Source organism: Acaromyces ingoldii (genome assembly GCF_003144295.1).
Source record: "Acaromyces ingoldii strain MCA 4198 unplaced genomic scaffold FA10scaffold_6, whole genome shotgun sequence".
Taxonomy (NCBI): domain Eukaryota; kingdom Fungi; phylum Basidiomycota; class Exobasidiomycetes; order Exobasidiales; family Cryptobasidiaceae; genus Acaromyces; species Acaromyces ingoldii.
In genome coordinates, this window is record NW_020290252.1 from 574183 (window position 1) to 593995 (window position 19813).

At 61.7% G+C, this 19813-nt stretch overlaps 7 protein-coding genes across 7 annotated transcripts; 4 read left to right on the top strand and 3 right to left on the bottom strand.

The window, feature by feature from the left end:
- Positions 1-69: 69 nt before the first annotated feature.
- FA10DRAFT_269166 (sugar transporter) lies at positions 70-2409 on the bottom strand. The gene is made up of 6 exons (XM_025522648.1): positions 2061-2409; positions 1973-1996; positions 1698-1906; positions 1470-1639; positions 983-1389; positions 70-913 (listed from the first exon to the last, which is right to left on the bottom strand). The coding sequence occupies exons 1-6, from the start codon at positions 2117-2119 to the stop codon at positions 169-171; spliced, it is 1614 nt and encodes a 537-aa protein (XP_025375083.1). The 5' UTR covers positions 2120-2409; the 3' UTR covers positions 70-168.
- Positions 2410-2599: 190 nt separating this feature from the next.
- On the top strand, positions 2600-5236 carry FA10DRAFT_244885 (hypothetical protein). The gene is made up of 5 exons (XM_025519359.1): positions 2600-2927; positions 3000-3212; positions 3273-3699; positions 3796-4298; positions 4378-5236. The coding sequence occupies exons 1-5, from the start codon at positions 2786-2788 to the stop codon at positions 5127-5129; spliced, it is 2037 nt and encodes a 678-aa protein (XP_025375084.1). The 5' UTR covers positions 2600-2785; the 3' UTR covers positions 5130-5236.
- A 1711-nt stretch (positions 5237-6947) lies between these two features.
- Positions 6948-8631, top strand: FA10DRAFT_233706 (concanavalin A-like lectin/glucanase; the record flags this gene model as incomplete). The annotated part of the gene is made up of 2 exons (XM_025518959.1): positions 6948-7585; positions 7662-8631. The coding sequence occupies 2 exons, from the start codon at positions 6948-6950 to the stop codon at positions 8629-8631; spliced, it is 1608 nt and encodes a 535-aa protein (XP_025375085.1).
- A 362-nt stretch (positions 8632-8993) lies between these two features.
- On the bottom strand, positions 8994-9535 carry FA10DRAFT_255554 (hypothetical protein). The gene is made up of 2 exons (XM_025519771.1): positions 9372-9535; positions 8994-9267 (listed from the first exon to the last, which is right to left on the bottom strand). The coding sequence occupies exons 1-2, from the start codon at positions 9471-9473 to the stop codon at positions 9064-9066; spliced, it is 306 nt and encodes a 101-aa protein (XP_025375086.1). The 5' UTR covers positions 9474-9535; the 3' UTR covers positions 8994-9063.
- Positions 9536-9673: 138 nt separating this feature from the next.
- Positions 9674-11478, top strand: FA10DRAFT_281418 (hypothetical protein). Its single transcript, XM_025523687.1, has 2 exons — positions 9674-11121; positions 11186-11478. Exons 1-2 carry the CDS (start codon positions 9692-9694, stop codon positions 11409-11411), a joined length of 1656 nt encoding a protein of 551 aa, XP_025375087.1. The 5' UTR covers positions 9674-9691; the 3' UTR covers positions 11412-11478.
- Positions 11479-11594: 116 nt separating this feature from the next.
- Positions 11595-16503, top strand: FA10DRAFT_281419 (hypothetical protein). Its single transcript, XM_025523688.1, has 2 exons — positions 11595-12222; positions 12299-16503. The coding sequence occupies exons 1-2, from the start codon at positions 11894-11896 to the stop codon at positions 16407-16409; spliced, it is 4440 nt and encodes a 1479-aa protein (XP_025375088.1). The 5' UTR covers positions 11595-11893; the 3' UTR covers positions 16410-16503.
- FA10DRAFT_269172 (hypothetical protein) lies at positions 16483-19757 on the bottom strand. The gene has a single exon (XM_025522649.1). It carries the CDS (start codon positions 19261-19263, stop codon positions 16570-16572), a length of 2694 nt encoding a protein of 897 aa, XP_025375089.1. The 5' UTR covers positions 19264-19757; the 3' UTR covers positions 16483-16569.
- Positions 19758-19813: the final 56 nt, after the last annotated feature.

Genomic DNA, 19813 nt, shown 5'->3' on the forward strand with positions numbered 1-19813 from the left:
CATCATCCGGGGACCGTGATCCGTGCTCGGTGCTACTTCTTATTCAATCACGATCATTCGCAAATGTATGTAGGCAGGACATCAAGGACAAGGAGACATCGTAAATGACTTGGCGAGAGAGAACATCAACAGAAAGGTATTGCGCATGACAAGTAAGATTGCTAAAGTTTACGGTGCCGCATCCTTGGTCATTGTCGAGACTGGGTGGCGGTCCTTGTCGTCAGCACTCCCTCCCTTGGAAGATCCGCCATCGGCTGTATAGTCGAGCATGTTCTCGCCGTCTGCCGCGAGCTGGTGCTCAATGACGCGCTCCTCCTGCTCGACCTTCTGGCGCTGCTCAGAGGCATCGATGGTGCCAAAGAGGACGTCCATCTCCTCGAGACTCTTGCCCTTTGTCTCGGGCAGGAGGTAGGAAAAGACAATCATGACCATGTTGATGCTGGCGAAAAAGATGAAGAGCTTCCAGCCGAGCGCCGTCACCATCCGTGGCGTGGCCTGCGACAGGGAAAAGTTAAAGAGCCACTGGGTGGCCGAGGCAAACGCGACACCGTGGGCCCTGGTACGGTTGTTGAAGATCTCTGAGACGACGACCCAAGGCACGGGGCCCCATCCAAACGAGTAGGCGATACAGTAGATGTAGAGGAGCCCAGCCATGCCCTTGCTTGCCGATGAAGGGCTCGTGGCGTTGACATCGGGCGGGTAGGTCTTGAGGAGCGCACCGAGGATGTAGAAGAGGATGCCCATGCCTGCAGCCGAGCCAAGGAGGGACCAGCGTCGGCCGAAGCGTTCGATGCCGAAGCTGACGCTGACGAGCGTGGCGACAAATTTGACGACGCCGTAGACGCCCGTGGCGAGGAGCGCGGGTGTGGTACCGTTGTAGCCGATGGACTGGAAGATCTGGGGACCAAAGTAGCTGTTTCCAAGTGCACGGTAAGCTTTTCCGTGCAAGGAGAGAACTGTAAGGACAATTGCAGTGACTCACTTGACCGAGTTCTGGCCGGCCCATTGCTGGAAGACAAAGAGGCCAAAGGCAATGAGGAAGCGGATGGGGGTGCCCTTTTGCTTGAGGGCCTGGAAGAGGGTGAAGCGGCCTTCGATTTCCTCCTTGGCCGATGCCTCGATCTCGGCAAACTCGAGGATGACTTCATCGTCGTGGACGGGCTTGCGGCGGAGGAAGGCGAGGTTCTTGAGCGACTGCTCACGCTTGCCCTTGCGTGCGAGCCAGCGGGGCGACTCCTTGACAAAGATGAGGCCGATGGCCATGAGGCCCGAGGGAACCAGCTGGAGGCCAAAGGGGACACGGTGGATGCGCGGGTCGGACTGAGCAATGTGCTTGGAGACTCCGTAGTTTGTAAAGTAGCTCAGCAGCACGCCCAGCGCGACGACGATCTAGCGGAGGCAGAAAGAGGAAGTGGTCATGAGCTTGTGAATGTGTGTGTGTTTGAAAGAGAGAGAAAGGTCAGACCCACCTGGAAGAGACCGGTGATGCGACCACGAGCGTTGGCGGGCGAGCACTCGGCGACAAAGCCAGGTGCAATGGACGAGACACCACCGACGCCGAAACCAGCAATGGCGCGGCCGGCATAGATGAGGGCGAGAGAGCCGCTGGCGGGGATCGTCTGGAGCACCGAGCCGAGGACTGTAGTAAATTTACAGTGTCAGCTGAGGAAGACTTGGTAGGGAGAAGAGAGACGCACAGATGAAGGCGTTGAAGATGAACAGACTCCACCGTCGACCGAGACGGTCGTTGACGAACCAGGCGCAGAGCGAAGCGAAGAAGGCACCGGCTTGAAGAACCGAGACGACGTTGGCCGAGACGGCATCGTGTGCCTTTTTCGTGTTGGGGACGCGAAAGGCGGTGCGGAAGCCTGGCTGACTGACGACGCCACCTGCTACGCCCGTCTCCCTGTGTGTGCAAAAGAAAGACGTGTCAGGGCCGGATGCAAGTGCAAGAGAAGCGTAAGAGACGCACCAGCCAAAGAGAAAGATGCCGCAGCTGTTGAGGGCGGTGTGAGCGACGGGAGGGGACGGAGGTATTATGCGAGGGCTTTGCTACTCACTAGGCGACGAGGGCTAAGAAGTACACATGAAGGTTGATGAACGTTGGTGCGGACGCCATGGTGCGGTGGTGCGTGCGTGCGACACGTCGAGTTGAGGAGAGTAAGAGAAGGAGGAAGGGAGGGGCGGAGATGGGTAAAGGAAAGGGGGAAATTGGGCGGCCGTTACGGCGCGGTCATGCCATAAATGCGATTGAGCGTTGCGGTCAAAGTGGGGGGAGAAAGTGTGGACGACTACTCAAAGGGAACAAAGAGCGGGGGAAGGCGAAGGAGAGCCACAGGAACAAGGCGGGGGAGAGGGTCGTGGTAGCTGATGCGGGGAAAGAAGTGGCTGGGAACCTGGGGAATCGCATTCAGGCAAGGGTAAAGTAAAAAGAAAGCTGATTCGTTAAGCTTCGACAAAGTCTTTCTAGGTAGGTACAACTACTGTACAGAACCATAGTTACAAAGTGGGCGAAGGGCCGGCGAGAAAGCACTGTTCCTGGGCAGAGCCAGCCGTCCACGTCGTCGTTTCTCGAATTAATTCTCCCCATTTTTTATTTTTTATTGTAGTGGGGCCAAGTATTGTCTAGGTCAGCACGGCTCAGAATGCCCCCCACGCGGACCATCAACGAAGACATCGTACCCCCACCGCCATCGTCGTTGGAGGTGCGAGTGCAGCTCGAGGCCAGCACTGGGGGGATAAATGGTGCCAGCTCTTGCGTTCAGCCACAACAAAGGTAACGACGATGCCTGTCCCACTTGCTGACATCTGCCACTCGAGCGATCCCGCCACTCGTGCGGGCTGCTTCAAGCTAGCAGCAGCCCTCATCGCGGCCCTGCTGCCCCGCCTCTCGCCCGGCCGCGCGCGGCTGCTTCTGGGTAACACGGGTGAGTCCATGGGCGGCCCCGTGTAGGCAAAGGGGGAAAAAAAAATGCAAGGAGACTGACGCTCCAGGACAGGCACCCACTATGACGAGACGGCCGCTGAGCTCGAGGGCTACTCGCGCGCACTCTGGGGCGTCGTGCCGCTCCTGGCCGGCCACCGCGCCGAGACGAGCGGCGTCGACGCGGCCCTCATCGCCCAGATCGAGTGCGCCTGGAGGGACGGCCTCATCAATGGCACCGACCCAGCCCACGCAGAGTACTGGGGCGCCGTGCGCGACCGTGATCAGCGTTGAGTGTCCCCCTCGATCTCCATTCAATGTAGTGGCAGTCCGGCTGATTCTCCCACAGGCATGGTCGAGATGTGTGCCATCGGCTTTGCCCTGACGAAGCTCCCTGGCGTCTTCTGGGAGCCCCTCACTTCGCAGCAGCGCGAAAATGTCGCGCGCTGGCTGGGCGACATCAACGGACGCGAAATGCCACGGACAAATTGGCGCTGGTTCCGCGTGATGGCCAACATCGGCCTGCGCACCGTGGGCGCGTCGACGTACAGCGCCGAGGTGCTGTATGCGGACCTCGACTTCATGGACACCTTCCACGTAGAGCGTGGCTGGAATGCAGACGGTCCTGTCGAAGAAGGTGTCAAGCAGATGGACTACTACAGCGCCTCCTTTGCACTTCAGTTCGCCCCCCTGCTGTACGTGTGCGACGAGGTGGCGCAGCGCGACGACGCGGCCCGCTGCCAGCGCTTCCGAAAGCGCGCGGCCCAATTTGCAGAGTAAGTCTCCCGTCTCCCCTCTTTCTCACTGTCATCCCGCGGGGCATGTGTGGACGAAGAGCAACTCATCGGCTTCCTTTCTCCACACGCACACAGAGACTTTGTCTGCTGGTTTGATGACGCGGGCCGCGCCGTGCCGTTTGGGCGATCCATGACCTACCGCTTCGCCATGGTCGCCTACTGGCCCGCACTGGCCTATGCCGGCCTCACCGATGCCGCCGCCAAGCCGCTCAACAACGCCGGCGTCACCAAGGGCATCTGGGCCCGCAACATCCGCTGGTTCATCGGCCAGCGCGGTGTCCTCCGCGACGATGGCACCTTCTCAATCGGCTACACGTACGAGAACCTGTTCCTGACGGAGAATTACAACTCGCCCGGCTCGCCCTACTGGGCCTTTCTCGCCCTTCTGCCCCTCGCCTTGCCCTCGACTCACGCCTGGTGGCGCAGCGAGGAAAAAGCACTGCCGAGCAGTGAGCTGCCGTCGATCAAGGCACTCAAGCCGCCGGGTCACATTGCCATCCGCCACGGTGGAAATCATGCCTACGTCCTCTCGGCGGGTCAGCAGCCCGCCTACAGGATGCGCCACGGCGCGCAAAAGTGTGCGTGTGCCTTCCGTCTCCTCTCGCTCTCTTCTCACCCACTGACGCAGGCACCCATTTTCCCCCTCCGCCCCCGCAGACTGCAAGCTGGCGTACTCGTCTGCCTTTGGCTACAGCGTGCCCACGGGTGCATCGGGTGACGAGCAGCACGCACTCGACAGCACCTTTGCTCTCTCCGACGACGGTGGTGAGACGTTCAAGGTGCCCCGCCAGCTGCGCTCTGCACACCTCGACGAGGCGCGTGGCTGCCTCACCTCGTCGTGGATGCCCTGGCCGGGCGTCCTCGTCGAGACGTGGCTCGTCGCACCCGCGCCCTCGTCACTCGCCTGGCACGTCCGTGCCCATCGCGTTACCGTGACGGACGCGGCGGCAAAGACGACGGTGCCCGCCGCGCTGCTCATCTCTGACGGCAGCTTCGCCGTCTCTGACCGCGCACAGCAGGGCGAGAAGAGGAGGCTCGAGCAGCGCGACCAGGTGGGCGCCGACAGCATTTACACGTCCTCCTCGACGGCCTTTGTCGCTTCTCACAAAGGCGCCGTCGGCATCCGCGACATCACGCTCGGAAGCGCCTCTGAGAGCGACAAGCAGCGCACGCAGGGCGTCGTCGTCCCCGTCGATGCCTCCTCCAACATCATTGCCCCACGCACGAGCGTCGCCTGCCTGCAGAAGACTCTCGCGCGCGCTCCCGGCGCCCGCCACATCCTCGTCTCGGCCGTCTTTGCCATGGTGCCGCGTGACGACACCGTGGGCCTATCCACCGATGAGATTCGTAAGGCATGGGAGGTAGACGTAGAAGTGCCCAAGTGGCTCGAGGAGGCCCTTTCGGCCTGAGATGTCCTTGATTGCTCTGCATCAATACATGACAGGTCAACCGGATGTACACCTTTCTTTATCATCTGTTCCTGCGCCAATCCTATCACCACTTTGCCAAGACCCCGACGGTATTAACTTGTTCCGTCTATCTGTGTGCGTCGGCCGTCTGTGCGCGAGCCAGTCTGTGCGTTTATCTGTGCGTGCAAGGGGGGAGGAGGAGCTAAACGCGACGAGCCTAATAACTACTAACTGCACACTACTGTACGCGTGTTGATCCTCCTCCAAAGCTAGATCGTTTGTCGACTAGCAAGTGGCTCCTTTTCGTCCAGTAAGCAGCGCGCCACGGGACCGGGATCCGATTCGCGGGTAAACAGGCCAGTCTAGGACTCTGGCCTTGGCCACAGACACCCTGGAATACTCGTCAGTCCCACGCAAGAGAAGTCGGCAGATGGAAGGAATGCACTACAGCTGTAGTAGTAGTAGCAGCACTGCTACTACTACTACACGTACTGCTAATGCCAGCTATTGATTTTAGCGTGTAGAAGTTTAGATCTAGACTGCCTTTCTGCAGGCAATACAGTGGTACCCTGAAATACTTGTTGATATGCTTACTTACTAAAGCTCAATCATCGGGACTGAAGGGGCAGGAAAGCAGAGGACCTGCTGATGAAGCTAATCGGAAGGCAATAGTACCAAGACACATTGACACTTTACTATTCTCTATTCTCCCTTTTCTTTTCCCCCTTTTTTGTTGTTTGCAACAAGATTCGAGGGTTCCTGCCTGGGAGCGCAAGTCCGTCGACCCCCGGAGGTGGGAGTCCAGTCTCTCGGAGATCCCGCTTGCAGAGACTGACTATATGCCATCATGCCATTTCTGCCTTCGCTGAGAAGGGGGAAGCCTGGGAAGAGAGCGCGAGAGCGTGTTGATGGACTAAGCTGGGCTGATATACCTGTGTGACTCTCCTTTACTCCTCCTTGACCTTTTCCCCCTCCTCGGCATCACCATAGCCTTGATCATTGCCGTCGTCTAGACGGGCTTGCTCTCTGTGCGCCTTTGACAAGAGAGCAAATAGAGGTGCGTCGGATGTGTCGTTGACCGAAATCCGTCGACGGAGGTGCGTGCTCTGCGCACGCATACATTGAAAGTGGGAGTCCGAAGGCGGCAGGAGAAGTAAAAGGGTTCTTTCCCCTTTCTCTGCCGTGGATGTGCCGCTGGGCTGGCTTGGTCGAGCTAGCAAGTAGGCTGAGCTGACACTTTTTGCTATTGCTGCCCAACAGCGTCTTTAAAAGGAATAGAGCGAAGCGGGAAGGCAGTCCGTCAAAGACACTGCACAAGCACCGCTGCGGTCTCCAATTTGACGGTGACTCTACCAACTGGTCGTCTCGCCGCCGATTGAGATGTCCAACGCGCGCTACCAGAGTGTCCCGAATCCCAGCAGTGGCACCAGCAACAACATCAACAACAACATCAACAACAACAACAACAACAATTACAACAACAACAGCAGCACCATCATGGCGAGCTCGGCTTACAACGGTGGCCGCTATGGAGTGGCCCAACCGAGAGGAGGCTACTCGTCGAGAACAGCGCAGCCATCGCCCCAAGGCGGCAGTGCGGGATCCTCGAGCGGCGGCAGTGCCGAGTCCATGACGGGTCTCAGGAGAGCCACCGCTGGCGAGGAGTTCGAAGAGAATGGAGAGTATGGTCCTTACTCTCACATCAAGAAGGGCAGCATGGGTCGAATTGGTCAGCGTCGAGGTGAAGGAGGTGGGCGAGGCGGAAAATGGGGTGGCGGCAAGGTGGCGGCGAGCGGTGCCGCTGCTGCAACAGCCGGCATGGGAACGTCGAACTATGGCGGCCGCAATGGGGGACCAGGCCCTGCGGCGAACCTGTTTTCCAGCTCCAAGGAGGACATCGAAGCCGACGACTTTCTCCACGATCCCAACTACAAGCGGCGCGAGGATGGATGCGTGTTCTGGTCTCCCCGTGGCTTCCTCAACGTGATATCCGTCATCATCCTCGTTTGCGGGCTACTCGCTCTCTTTGCGGGCTATCCCATCATCTCCTACCTGACGCGACGGCACGGCGACAAGATGGGCGGCTTCAACCTCGGGGGAACAAACGGGACGGGCCAGGTGCCCGTCATCTCGCAGCTCCTCGGTCTGCAGGACAGAGACACACCGTCGAGCGCGAGAACGTGGACTTCTGCCACGGGGACGAAGTACAATCTCGTGTTCAGCGACGAGTTCAACGAGGAAGGAAGGACGTTCTGGCCGGGCGACGACCCCTTTTGGGAGGCTCAGGACCTCTGGTACGGTGCCACGGGCGATCTCGAATGGTACACGCCCGAAGCCGTCAACACGACGAATGGCGCACTGCAAATCACCATGACCGACATTCCTGCACACAATCTCAACTTCCAGTCGGGCATGGTGCAGAGCTGGAACAAGTTCTGCTTCCAGGGTGGCTATATGTGCGTTTGTCCTGCATTCTTCCTCCTTTTATTTTCTCGCAGGCTGACGGAGTCACGGTAAATCTCCTCTCCACAGTGAGTTCAACGCCGTCCTGCCAGGAAGCATGCAGGAAACGGGTTACTGGCCCGGTCTCTGGCTTCAGGGCAATCTTGCCCGGGCCGGCCACCTGGGCACCACCGATGGCATGTGGCCGTACTCGTACAACTCGTGCGACTCGGGCATCCTCCCCAACCAGACGGCACCAGGCAGGCCAGGCTACGATGCTGTCAGCACAAGTGCAGACAAGTACAGTAACAACATCGGCCTCAATTGGCTGAGTGGCATGCGCACGCCCGCATGCACCTGCGCTGGCGAAGACCACCCAGGACCCAACGTCAACGTCGGCCGGTCTGCACCGGAGCTCGACATCCTCGAGGCCCAGGTGCACAGCAATGTGGGCGAGACGTCGCAGTCGCTGCAAATCGCGCCATTTGACCTCGAGTACAAGTGGGATGAGGATCTGGCGACGATCACTGACACCACCCAAACGCGCTTCAATCCCTACACGGGCGGACATTACCAAGAAGCCCTGTCTAGCCTGACTAAGATACAGGATAAGTCGTACGCCAAGAGCGGCAACGAATTCACGAGATTCGGCGTCGAGTTCACCCCCGACTTTACCGGTGGCGGCAAAGGCCAGGTGACGTGGTACATGGACGGTCAGACGACGTGGAAAGTGACGGAAGCCTCGGTGCCACCGGTGCAGGCCATCGACATCGGGCAGCGTCTAGTCCCCCAGGAGCCCATGAGCATCATCATGAACCTCGGCATCTCCAAGGGCTTCCAGACAATCGACTTTAGTTCTCTCGTCTTCCCTGCCACCATGAGAATCGACTACGTCAGGGTGTACCAGCCATCTTCGTACAGCTCGCCAAAGACGTCGTGCGACCCTCCGGACTTCCCTACAAAAGACTACATCGACCGTCACATGGACGTCTACACCAATCCCAACTTGACCACCTGGCCGCACGGGCTTGCTCGTAACCGGCTCACGGACAACTGTTGATCTCTCTCTCTCTCCCTCTCCCTCTCCCTCTCCCTATCTCTTTCTCTCTTTGTCTCTCTCACCCTCACTCTTCTGTACCTTTACTTGCACCTTTCTCTCTTTGGATGTGTTCTCATTTTCGCTTCTCTCCCGCTATCTCACTTGTTGTATTTACCGAGATGACCTTACCCACGGACAATCAAACCTGTTGCTGACGACCCAAATCTCTCCCTCGCTCTCTCGCTTCTTGACTTGTCAAATCATGTTGCAAAGTGGTGAAGTATAGCTACAGCAGACAAAGAGCATCCGTCGGGCAAGTCTCGTCCATCCCTGCCTCCCAAGCGGCCAATCAGTCAGCCAGCGTGTCGCTCAGTCAATCAAACGTTCAGCCGGTCGGACGGACGGTCGGTCGGTAGGTCGCTTTTTCAAACAATCAATCGATCGTTGCGGGAATCACGCCACAAGATCAGCGGCACCGGCGCCCCTCTGATCGGCGACCCTGCGCACATAGGTGGACGAGACGAGGTTAAAGGCCTCAAAGTAGCGCTCGAGGCAGCTGCCCAGGCACTTTTCCTCCTTGGACGAGAGCGACGTCGAGGGCGAGGTGACGCACTTTGCAAAACACTTTTCCGTCGCTTTTGTGATGAGCTGCTGGGCCTGTTGTGGTCACTCTCAAGAGTCAGTAATTGGAAATGGGGGGGCAAGGCAAGTGGCTCTGGCCATGCCATGCTGCGAGGCAAGAAAAGGACAAGGACACTAACGTTGGCCATGGCAATCTCGGAAGAGACCTGGGCCTTGATCGCCTCCTTTTTCTCCTGCGCGGAGCCGCCCTTGATGCCAGAGAGTGCCGAGGAGAGGTCCATGGTGGTGCTGTGTCGTCGGACTCGTTGCGTAAGGCTGATGAGAAGGAAGTAAAAAATCGCGCAGGGATTGTCGTCGACCGACCGTCTGACTTTCTTTCTCAAAAGCTCGCGCGCTCGGGAGTCGGACGTAGGTGGGATTAGTCAGCTTCCCTTTAGGCACATTCGACTTCTGAATGTCTAGGCGTCCTGTAAAGAAGCATCACGCGGACGGACGGACGATGGGCAACTCCGAGGGGCAGGGCGGCGCCTCTGCAAAGGGGAGAAAACAGGCATCGAACGCGGCGTCGGGGGGTGCGAGCAGCAGCAGCAGCAAGCGGCCCTCGCCCGAAGAGATCGAGGCGAAGCGGCGAGAGCGCGCAGAGAAGAAGGCGCGCGAGGAGCGTGAGCGCCAGGAGGCCCAGCGCCAACGCCAGCTGCAGCTCGAGGCAGATGGAGGCGCCGGGGCAGCCGTCCTGTCCCCCGACGGCCGACAGCTTTTCGAGCCAAGAAAATGGAGCGCGGTTGCCGGTGCGCACGGCGAAGGGGTTGAGCACAAGCAGAGGATCAAGGTGCTCAGCTGGAACATCCTTGCCCAGGGCCTCGTCAGGCGAAAGCTGTTTCCCGGCTCAGACTGCCTGCGCTGGAAGGACCGCGAGGAGGGCTTGTCGGCAGAGATGCTCTCACTCCCGTGGGACGTGGGCTGCTTCCAGGAGGTCGACCGCATCGAAGACCACGGCCCCAAGCTCAAGGAGAGCGGGCGGGCATATCTGTATGCTAAGGGCTATGCCCGCAAGCAGCACGGGCTCATGGTGGCGTGGAATATATCTTCTTGGCGGACGACTCGGTTCAAGGAGCAGCCGGCAGGGTCCAAGCTAGTCTTTCTCGACGACGAGACCGTCGACAAAGAAGCAAAGAGGACGGGCCTCTCGCGCGTCACCCGCAACATCGGTCTCTTTGCGGCCCTGTCCCTGGACGAGGAAGGCAGCGACGAGCAGCGAGGCATCATCGTGGCCACCACGCACCTCTTTTGGCACCCCATGCATGCATACGAGCGCGTGCGCCAGTCGGGCCTGCTGAAGCGAGCCCTGCTGCAGTGGAGGCAGAGCAACGAGGCGTGGCGTAAATGGCCTGTCGTCCTCGCTGGCGACTTTAACGATCAGCCGCACTCGGCCACCCATGCGCTGATGACGGCCAGCGACATCAGCGCGCACTGCCGAGACGAGGTGCAGCGGAGCACCGTCGTGCACACCAGCGTCGACGAGAGGCGGGCCAACCTGGCGGTGAAGGACCTTGGCAAGCTCGATATCGCTGGCGAGGCCGCCGCGCCAAAGAAGGGCGGTGAGGCAGGGGAAGAAGAGAAGGAAGAGGAGGGAGACGGTGAGGAGGAGGAAGAAGAAGGAGAAGGGGAGGACGAGAATGCAGAAGGGTCCGACCAGATGCTGAAGAACTGCCGAGCGGCCAAGGAGCAGGACGGCCTCCTCTCCTTTGACGAGCTCGTCGAGCTGCACAGTGCTTCGAGCGCCTCATCGGCCTATGGGCAACACTTTGGCTCGCTGCAGGAGGATCAGGCAGGCAACTACTTTGGGTCGAAGGAACGGGGAAAGGAGCGGTACGATGACACAGAATGGAAAGAGGGCCAACCCAACATCCATCTAGGACCCAGCAAGGAGTACGTAGTGCTCTGTATGCGTTGCCCGAAGCCTTGCTCTTGCTGACTTTGCCTCGCTTCACAGACCAATGTGGACGCTTTTTAGCTCCATCTTCTCTCTCACGCTCGACTACATCTTTCTCTTTCCTCTCCAGTCTCCTTCTCCCTCGTCATCGGATAGAGACGGGGCGCCGACCGTGACGGCGCTCCTGCCCACACACAAGACGGCGGTGCTGCAGCCTGGCATTCCCAGACGGGGCGTGTGCGCCAGTGACCACATTGCCATCGGCGCAGAGCTGTCCCTCTCATAGAGTTCCCCAAACCATCATACAATGTAGCTGATATCCGAGCAAGCAAAAGCAAGCAATCACGAGAGCCATCATCGTCGCCCGTTCTGTTTGCTGCCCAGCGCTGCTACCGCGTCGATCTCCAATCTTCTGACTTTTCCTCTGCTTACTTTTTCCAATTTTTCTCGTCTCTCTCTCTCCCTCTCTCTCCCGGCGACTTTTCTTCCTCTTTTTCTTCCTCCTTCACACCACATCCATCGACACATCCACGCCTGGACCCTCACCGCGACACACCAACGACGGCAGCAGGCATTGGCCCTCTGTTTGCCACACAATTACCTCTTCCCTGCCTGTCCTCTCTCGACACCTTTCAAGCGTAAGCCAGGACTAGGGTAGGAGAGGCAGAGAGAATCCGACTGTTCGTCGCACCTTCAAAAAACGCGTCCGTAGGGGAACATTGCGCGCATACAAGGAGCGCCGCCGGCCTAAATTGTGTTTCTTAGAGCATGTCGACCGATGCAGAGCCGGCGTCGGCGCCGGCAGCAGCAGGCGGGAGCAGTGCCGAGGCGTCGAGCAGCAAGGTGACGCTGGACACGCTCAAGCAGCGGCGCATCTCGGCACGCCGCGCGCAACTCGATGCCCTCCGACGGGCGCGCGACGCCGAGCTGCGAGAGCTGCGCTTCCTCCTGGCCCGGCGCGAGCGCTATGGCGTCGAGGGCGGCCCGGCCATTCCTCCCGCCGACGACCGGTGGGTCTTGGAGGGCGAGAAGGGCGGCGAGGAAGAGCAGGACGAGGAGCACGCGGATCACTTCTTGAAAGAGTATGCGTTGGAAGGGTGAGTTGAAGAGAGCAGTCTCCTCGAGGCACGCAACAGAAGGAAAGCTGATCGCTGACACTGGCTGGTCTAAAAGGGGTAAATCGGTCAGCGAGATCCCGATTCCGTCGCTGGAGGAGACGCGGGAGCGTGTAGCCAGAGAGGCCGGGTCCAAGCGCAAGCTCAACCTTCCTCAGAGACCGAAGCCAGAGGTGTCAACGCCGTCATCGAGCAAGGTGGCCACCGTTGGCGCCGAGGCCAACGAAGGCAGCGCTGAAAAGCGGGCGAGGAGAACGGCGTCGCCCTCTGCCAAGACAGCAGCAGCAGCAGCATCCCAGACAGCCGCGGATACGCAAGCGACGGATGCAACGACGGAGGCCAAGCAGTCGCAGACGACGGCTGCAACTGCAACGACGGCGCTCGGAACCGCAGCGAGCGAGACCGGCTCTTCGCAGACGACGGCAGCAGCGGTGTCTTTGTCTCAGTCGCAGTCGCAGGCCGAGCCGTCGACTCAGGCCCAGGAAAAGGAAAAGGAAAAGGCAAAGGCGGATCGGCAGCGGCCGCCGTCGATGCATCCGCCTCCCTCGCCGGCGCCCCCTGCACCGCTGCTCCGACCTGCGGGTGCCGATGCGCCGCTGCACCCCACGCTCCAGAAGCTCTCGCCGAACCCGCTCTCGATCACCTATGCCTCATCGATGCGCCCGCTTCCCCCCGATCCCTTTCGCAAGTTCACGGGCACGGGTACCGGGGGCGGCGCCATCCACCATCGCGGCCCACGCAAGGCGCCCCAGCTGCCAGCCAAGAACGGCGTGCCTCCACCGAGCGGACCGGCCGGCGCAGGCGGCACAGACCTGTGGCGCTGGGCGGTGCGTGCACGCGCGAGCCCGGGCGGGGGAATGGTGGGCAAGGCCGACAAGTGCCTCATGACGACGGACTGGAAGGTGGCCTTTACCGAGCAGAAGTTCATAAGGGCCATGGCGCGCATCGAAAAGATGAAGTCGCAGGGCGAGTGGAGCTTCCGGCAGCCCAAGAAGCAAAAGGGCCCCGTTGTAAGGCGCGCCCACTGGGACCACCTGCTGGACGAGATGAAGTGGATGCAGACCGACTACCGCGAGGAGCGCCGGTGGAAGATTGCCGTCGCCTTTGACCTCGCCCACGCTGTGCGCGCCTGGCACCGGGCCAGGACGGCCGAGGCGCGGGAGCGGCTGTGCGTCAAGACGAGGCCGCCCCGCTTCCTGGGCACCGAGGACGAGGAGTCTGCGAGGCGGGAGAGGGAGCAGGAGCAGGACGAGCAGGACGAGCAGGAGCAGCGGGAGCAGAGAGAGCAGGAACAGGAACAGGAGCAGAGGGACAAGGAGAAGGAATGGGAGAGGGACAGGAAGAAGGAGGCCACGGTCAAGGAGGAGCCCGTGGACGACGAGGCAGGCGATGGCGATGAGACCATGGTCGACGCTTCCAGAGTCCAAGAGGACCAACCCAACGAGGCTGGCGAGGCGATGAATGACGATGCTCAGGCCGAAGCGGGGGCACAAGTCGAGGCAGACGCCGATGCCGATGAAGATGCAGATGCAGACGCAGACGCCGATGCTGATGCGGACGCTGATGCCGATGCCGATGCCGATGCCGACGAGGATGCGCCTGGAGACGAGGACGCGCCGGGGGAGGAGGACATCGACGCAGAGGGAGAGGATGATGACGGCGAGGTCGAGGCGGCCACGAGGTCGCTGGCAGCGGACCGAGAGGACAAGGAGAAGCTGGAGGTCGTGCACGAGCCCAGGGAGGAGAGCCACATGCCAGATCTGACCGAGGACAAGTCCAAGGATGCCGCTCATCAGTTGACAGCCAACGAAGATGGCCCGGAGGATGGGCAGCAGCGCGAGGCAAGCGGCAGCGTCGAGCGCGGTGGCGTGCGGCCAGGCGCACCTGCCAAGGATGCCACGCTGGCCGAGGAAGGACAGGCGATGCTTCCCATGAATGTCATCTCCACCATTCGAGCGCCGATCTTTTCGACCAACGTCGCCGCCACCTTTGTCTCGCCCACTGCCCTCGTCGAGTCATCGGATCCAGAGGCGATTGCCGAGCTGCTGGGCGTGCCCGTCGAACGGCTCGGCGAAGCACTGGACATGGACCAGCTGTCGATGTCGAGCCTGTTCCCCGAGCTGCCGATCATGGACCCGCCCTCGGCCGCGCACGACGGCAAGAACGACCGGCGGTGGGACGACGGCAGCCTCAACCAGCCCCCGCGGCTGGCCCACGTGAGCCGGCTCCTCGACTGCAAGCCGCTGCTCGTGTCCACGCTGCAGCCGTCCAAGAACCGGGCGAGGGGACAGTGGCGTGACGATGGCGAGTGGATGCTTGCGGCCGAGGCGGCGGACCCGAACAAGGGCCTGACGCCAGAGATGCTCGACATGGCCCCGATCCCGGGCACGCTCCTCTTCACGCGCAAGTCCAACAAGGCCTCTCGCAACGAGCAGACGAGCACCTCGTCGACGGGCCAGCCCGTTGCACCGACCAATCCCGACGTGCGCGCCTCGCAGTTCTACTGGGTCGCCGAGGAGGACCAGTACCTGATGGCGCTCGTCAAGCAGTACGGCCAGCACTGGCAGCTCATTGCAGACATGTTCAACGCCACGAGGCTGTCGGTGCCCACCGACGTGCGCGAGCCGTGGGACTGCTATGACCGGTGGAACCGCATCCAGACGGCAGCCGCCGAGGGGAAGCCGCCGCCTGCGGCCCCAGCGCTGGCATCGGCCGAAGAGGGTGGTCGCTCCCAGGACGATGCATCGTCGGCGGCGGGAGCAGCAGCAGCAGCCAACCCCAAGACGCTCGCAGCCAAGCGCGAGAAGTTGACAAAGAAGCTGGGACAAAAGTACGACGGCTCGCGCAAGAAGCTCCGGCGGGTAAACATCACCGAGGTGATGCGCAAGTGCGCCAAGCGGAGAGAGATGCTGCAGCGGCCGCCGTCTAAAAAAGTGAATCTGCAGTCGCACGAGACCCACGCCCCACTCAAGCCGGGGCCGGCTCCGACGCCGCAGCAGCTCAGCCTGATCAAGTCGGAGCGCGACGAGGCGCAGATGAGGCAGGTGCTGGCATACCAGCAGCAGCAGAGGGCCGCTGTCGCGCAGGCACAGGCACAAGCCCAGGCCCAGGCGCAAGCGCAAGCGGCTGCGGTGGCTGCTGCTGCCCAGCAGCAACAGCAGCAACAGCAAGCTCAGCAACAGCAAGGCCAGCCACAGCAGCAGCAGCAGCAACCTTCCCAGCAACAGCAGCAGCCACAACAGCCACAGCAAGCGCAACAGCAGCAGCAGCAGCAACAACAACAGCAGCAGGCCGCCAACCAGCAACAACAAGCCCAACAGCAGCGCTTTGCCCAGCAGCAGCTTGCCAATGCCCAGACGCAGCAGCAGCCTCGCCCATCCACGCCGAACATGCGGCCAGGTCAGCCTCCCCAGCAACATCAGCAGCAAGGTCAACAGGCGCCTCAAGCAAAGGGCGCACAGCCGCCCCAGCGCGTGCCGACGCCGCAGATGAACTACGCGCGGCCCCCGGGCCAGAATCAGAGCCAGCAGCCGGCCACGAGCGGGGCACCTGCTTCGACGAACTTCCAAGCGCGTCCCGCTCCGACGTCGCAGGCGCCTGCCTCTTCATCGGGTCCCGCGACGTCGTCTGCGCCCTCGGCCGGCTCGTCGCCCTCGTCGAACCCGTTCAACCTCCAGCCGGGCCAGCCGCTTCCCCTGCCGCTCCAGGCGCTGCAGCGATCGCTGACGCAGAATCTCAACCAGACGAACCTGACGCAGGAGCAGATCCAGCAGCTCGCCTTGCAGCTCTTCCGCCAGGCTCAGCAGGGCCAGCAGCAGCAACAACAACAACAACAGCAGCAGCAGCAGCAGGGCCAGCAGAACCAGCAGCAGGGACAAGGTCAGGCTCAGGGACAGGGACAACAGGCTGCGAGGAGGCCGCCGGTCCCGCAGCAGCAGCAGGCGGGTCCGAACCAGAACCAAGGAGCAGCAGCCGCGCAACAGAAGCCGCCCGGCGTGAGGCCACCTCTTCCTCAGCAGCAGCAACAGCAGCAGGGCGGTCCCAAGGGTCCTCAAGCACCCGCTGGGACTCCCGCGGCGTCGGCTGCTGCTTCAGCAAACAACAAGGGCCCGGGCGCGGCCCCAGGCGGTGCTTCAGGCGCATCTACCCCCAGCAAGAACTCCAAGTAGTCCTCACCCTTTTCTTCTTTCTCTCTCTCTTCACTTGTATCACATCACACGCACACGCATATCATCGAGCAGACTATCGCAAACATACAATGACATTGATTATAATGACCGACTCCGTAAAGACCAAAGAGGCGTACGGCGACGCCTTGCTATTCACGCATCACACATCGCGCCTGTACACAATCGCGCCGGCGGCGGAAGACGGGGCCGCAGACGAGCGCCTAAAGAAGAGGCCAGTGAGCTTGTGCCAGGCATTGTCGTCGAGCTTGAATCCGTCGAGGGTGGGTGCGGCCGACTGCTGGTCTGTGCCGTCGCTGTCCTGCGCATCCTCGAACTCGTCGTCATCGTCGTACTCATCCTCGTCGTCTTCATCCTCGTCGTCGTCGTCGGTCGAGTTGTAGGCCTGGTTGACCTTTGCGTCGCTGTCGTCGTCGTCATCGCAGACCGAGTCCGAGTCCGACTTGGCCGCGTCGGTCGAGGTGGGAGCCGGGGCAGACGCAGATGAAGAGGACGCGGCCTTGTTGGCGGCCGAGGACGAGGGCGTAGCTGAGGCCGACGAGGACTTGGCTGTGGGAGCGGCGGAGGAGGAAGCCTTTGCAGAAGCGGAGGACGAGGGAACGGCCGAGGAAGAAGCAGCCTTGGCGGCGTCCTTTGGTGCGGCCGACGAAGAGGCAGAGGCCGAGGCAGAGGCCGTCGACGCGGCCTTTGCTGCCGAGGAAGTGGCAGGAGCTGCCGAGGCCGAGGCCTTCTGCGAAGGGTTCTTGAGCAGTGGGGGCCCATCGTCGTCGTCATCGTCGCTGTTGCTCTTGGCTGCGCTCGACTGAGCAGGCGCCGACGCCGACGACGCGGCGGCCTTGTCCGACGCAGAGGCCGTGGGCGTGACCTGCTTGGTGATCGTCTTGTACTGCGTGACGGTGCCCTGCTTGTCCAGCTTTGAGTTCGCAGCGAGCGACGTGGCGCTGTCGAGGTCGCCCTCGGCAGCGAGCTGCTGCTTGCTCGTGGCCGTGGCCGGCGCCGCCGAAGTGGCCTTGGCCTTTGCGGCGCTGCTGCGCGTCACGGTGCTTGCGACGGGGAACGTGGACTGGCCGGCGGGCGCGGTGCCCTTCTGCGAGCCGCTGGCCTCGGGGATCGACTCCTTGTCCGACGACTTCTTGGAGGACGACGACGACGCCGAGGCCTTGACGGAAGCCGAGGCCGACATGGCCGGCAGATCAGCCAGACCAATCGAGGGCGTGGCGGTAGCCGTGGCGCCGATGCGCCCATTCATGGCAGCGGCGGGGACGAGGACGGTGAGCGTCTCGTATCCCTCTGGCGCATCTGCCTCGGCCGCCTTGGCGTCGGCGCCCGCCGTAGCCGTAGCCTGGGCAGCAGAGGCGACCTGAGAGAGCAGCGAGGCGGACGCAGAAGCGGCGACAATCGACTGGAGCTTGGCAGGCGCCCTCGTGTCGTCGCCGGGGGCGGAGGGCAGCATGAACTTGGGCTGGAGGGGGTCCTGGTCCAGCGCAGACGCCTTGAGGGCTGCCTTTTGCTTGGCGTTGAGCGTCATGGTGATCGTGTAGACGGGGTTCTGGGCCGCGGCGGCAGCGGCAGACGAAGGGGCGGCAGTCGTGACTGCAGCAGGTGCCGAGGCGACGACGGCGGCGGCAGAAGACGCGGACGGAGAAGCGGCGACAGCGGCTGCGCTAGGTGCCGAGACAGAAGGAGCAGCGGCCGAAGCAGGCGCAGCTGCTGCGACTGGTGCAGCCACCGACGAAGCGACGGCGGCGGGAGCAGAGGCAGCAACGGCGGCGGCCGAGGAGGAGACAGGCGCAGCAGCAGCTTGGGGAGCGGCGCTCGAAGGAGCAGCAGCAGCGGCAGCAGCTGCACCGCCCTCCTCCCTCTTCTGCTGCCTGGCCCATCCGCGCTGCAGGTGCGCATTGACTGCACGCTTGACCGTCGCGGCGCTGTCGGCAAACATGTCCTTCTGGTGCTGCGTGCCTGCGACTTGCGAAAAGAGATCCATGTCGCCACCGGGGGCTGCGGCTGCTGCTGGTGCCGCCGGCGCGCTGGCCGCGTCGGCCATGTCCTTTTGGCGCTGCACGCCCTCTACCTGCGAGAAGAGGTCCATGTCGCCACCGGCGCTTGCCTGGGTGCTCGTCGAGGCAGCCATGTCCTTTTGGTGCTGCACGCCCTCGACTTGCTCAAACATGGCCATATCGCCACCGATGGCAGACTGCGTAGCCGCCGGCGCCGCGGCCTTGCCTGTCACACTGGCGCTGGGGCTAGGAGTGGGAGGGAAGGAAGCGGCAATGGCGGCCAGGTTGCCGATAGCGGGAAGGTCGGTGTTTCCCTCGGATACGGGCACGGTGCCCGTCACGGTGGGCTCGGTGGGCACGTCTGTGACGCTCGAGAAGCCATCGCTGCTGGCGTCGGCGACGGGCGTGGCAGCCGTGGGCTTGCCAGCAGCGCTCAGCGAGGCCAGCTGGGCCTCGTACCAGCTTCCACCCTGCTGTGGAATGGCCTGGCTGTACGCCTTTTGCTCGCCGTCACCCACCTCCTCCGCGGCGGAAGAGGTAGAGGAAGGGACAGCAGCGACGGGAGCAGCGCTAGTGGGCGTAGCCGCCGTTGCCTTGCCGGCCGCGGAAAGCGAAGCAACCTGGGCCTCGTACCAACTACCGCCCTGCGAGGGGACACCCACGCTGTACGCTTGCGCTGCAGCTGCGCCCGCATCGCGCCTCTGGTTGGCGGGCGCACCGTGAACTGGCTGCGGGGTCGACGAGGCGGCGAGAATGAGCGCGACGAGAACGACGGCGCCGAGGCCCTTGAAGGCCTTTTGGTTGCGCCTCTGCTGGATTCCACCGGCAGCAGGAGACATCGAGGAGGTCGCCATTGGTTTAATTAGGAGGTGAAAAGAGGTGATCGCCGGGATCCGAAACGGAAAGAAGAAAAAGAGGAGGAAGGAAGAAGGAAAAGAAATACGATGACTCTGACGCTCGTAACAGGAGAGCTTCTCTTCGCTTGGAAGGAGAAGGTATCAAGTGGACGTAAAGTGACTGTTGCTATTGTTGCTGCTGTTCGAGAGGCCAACGTATCAATGCGGTCTGACTGCCAGAGTCAAGAGTCCGCACAAAGAAGAAGAAGAAGAAGGACGAGAAGGTGACTGGTGGTGATGGTGAAGAGAAGCAGAGGTGACCCACTCGCCCTTTTTCCCTTTTCATCATCTCAAAATGCATCTGGCCGAAGCCTGTGCTTGGCCTGGCCCTTTGCCTCCATCACCCAAGTAGAATCTAGTCAGCCCGATCGGATTTCCGCCGCCGTCTCACCGTAGAAGTTGTGAGCGCGGTGAGGCAGCCCATCCGACGGTCGGCGCCAAAGACTGCAGCGCACCGTAAGAGTGGAGCAGCCGCCTAAATAAGCCTACGCGT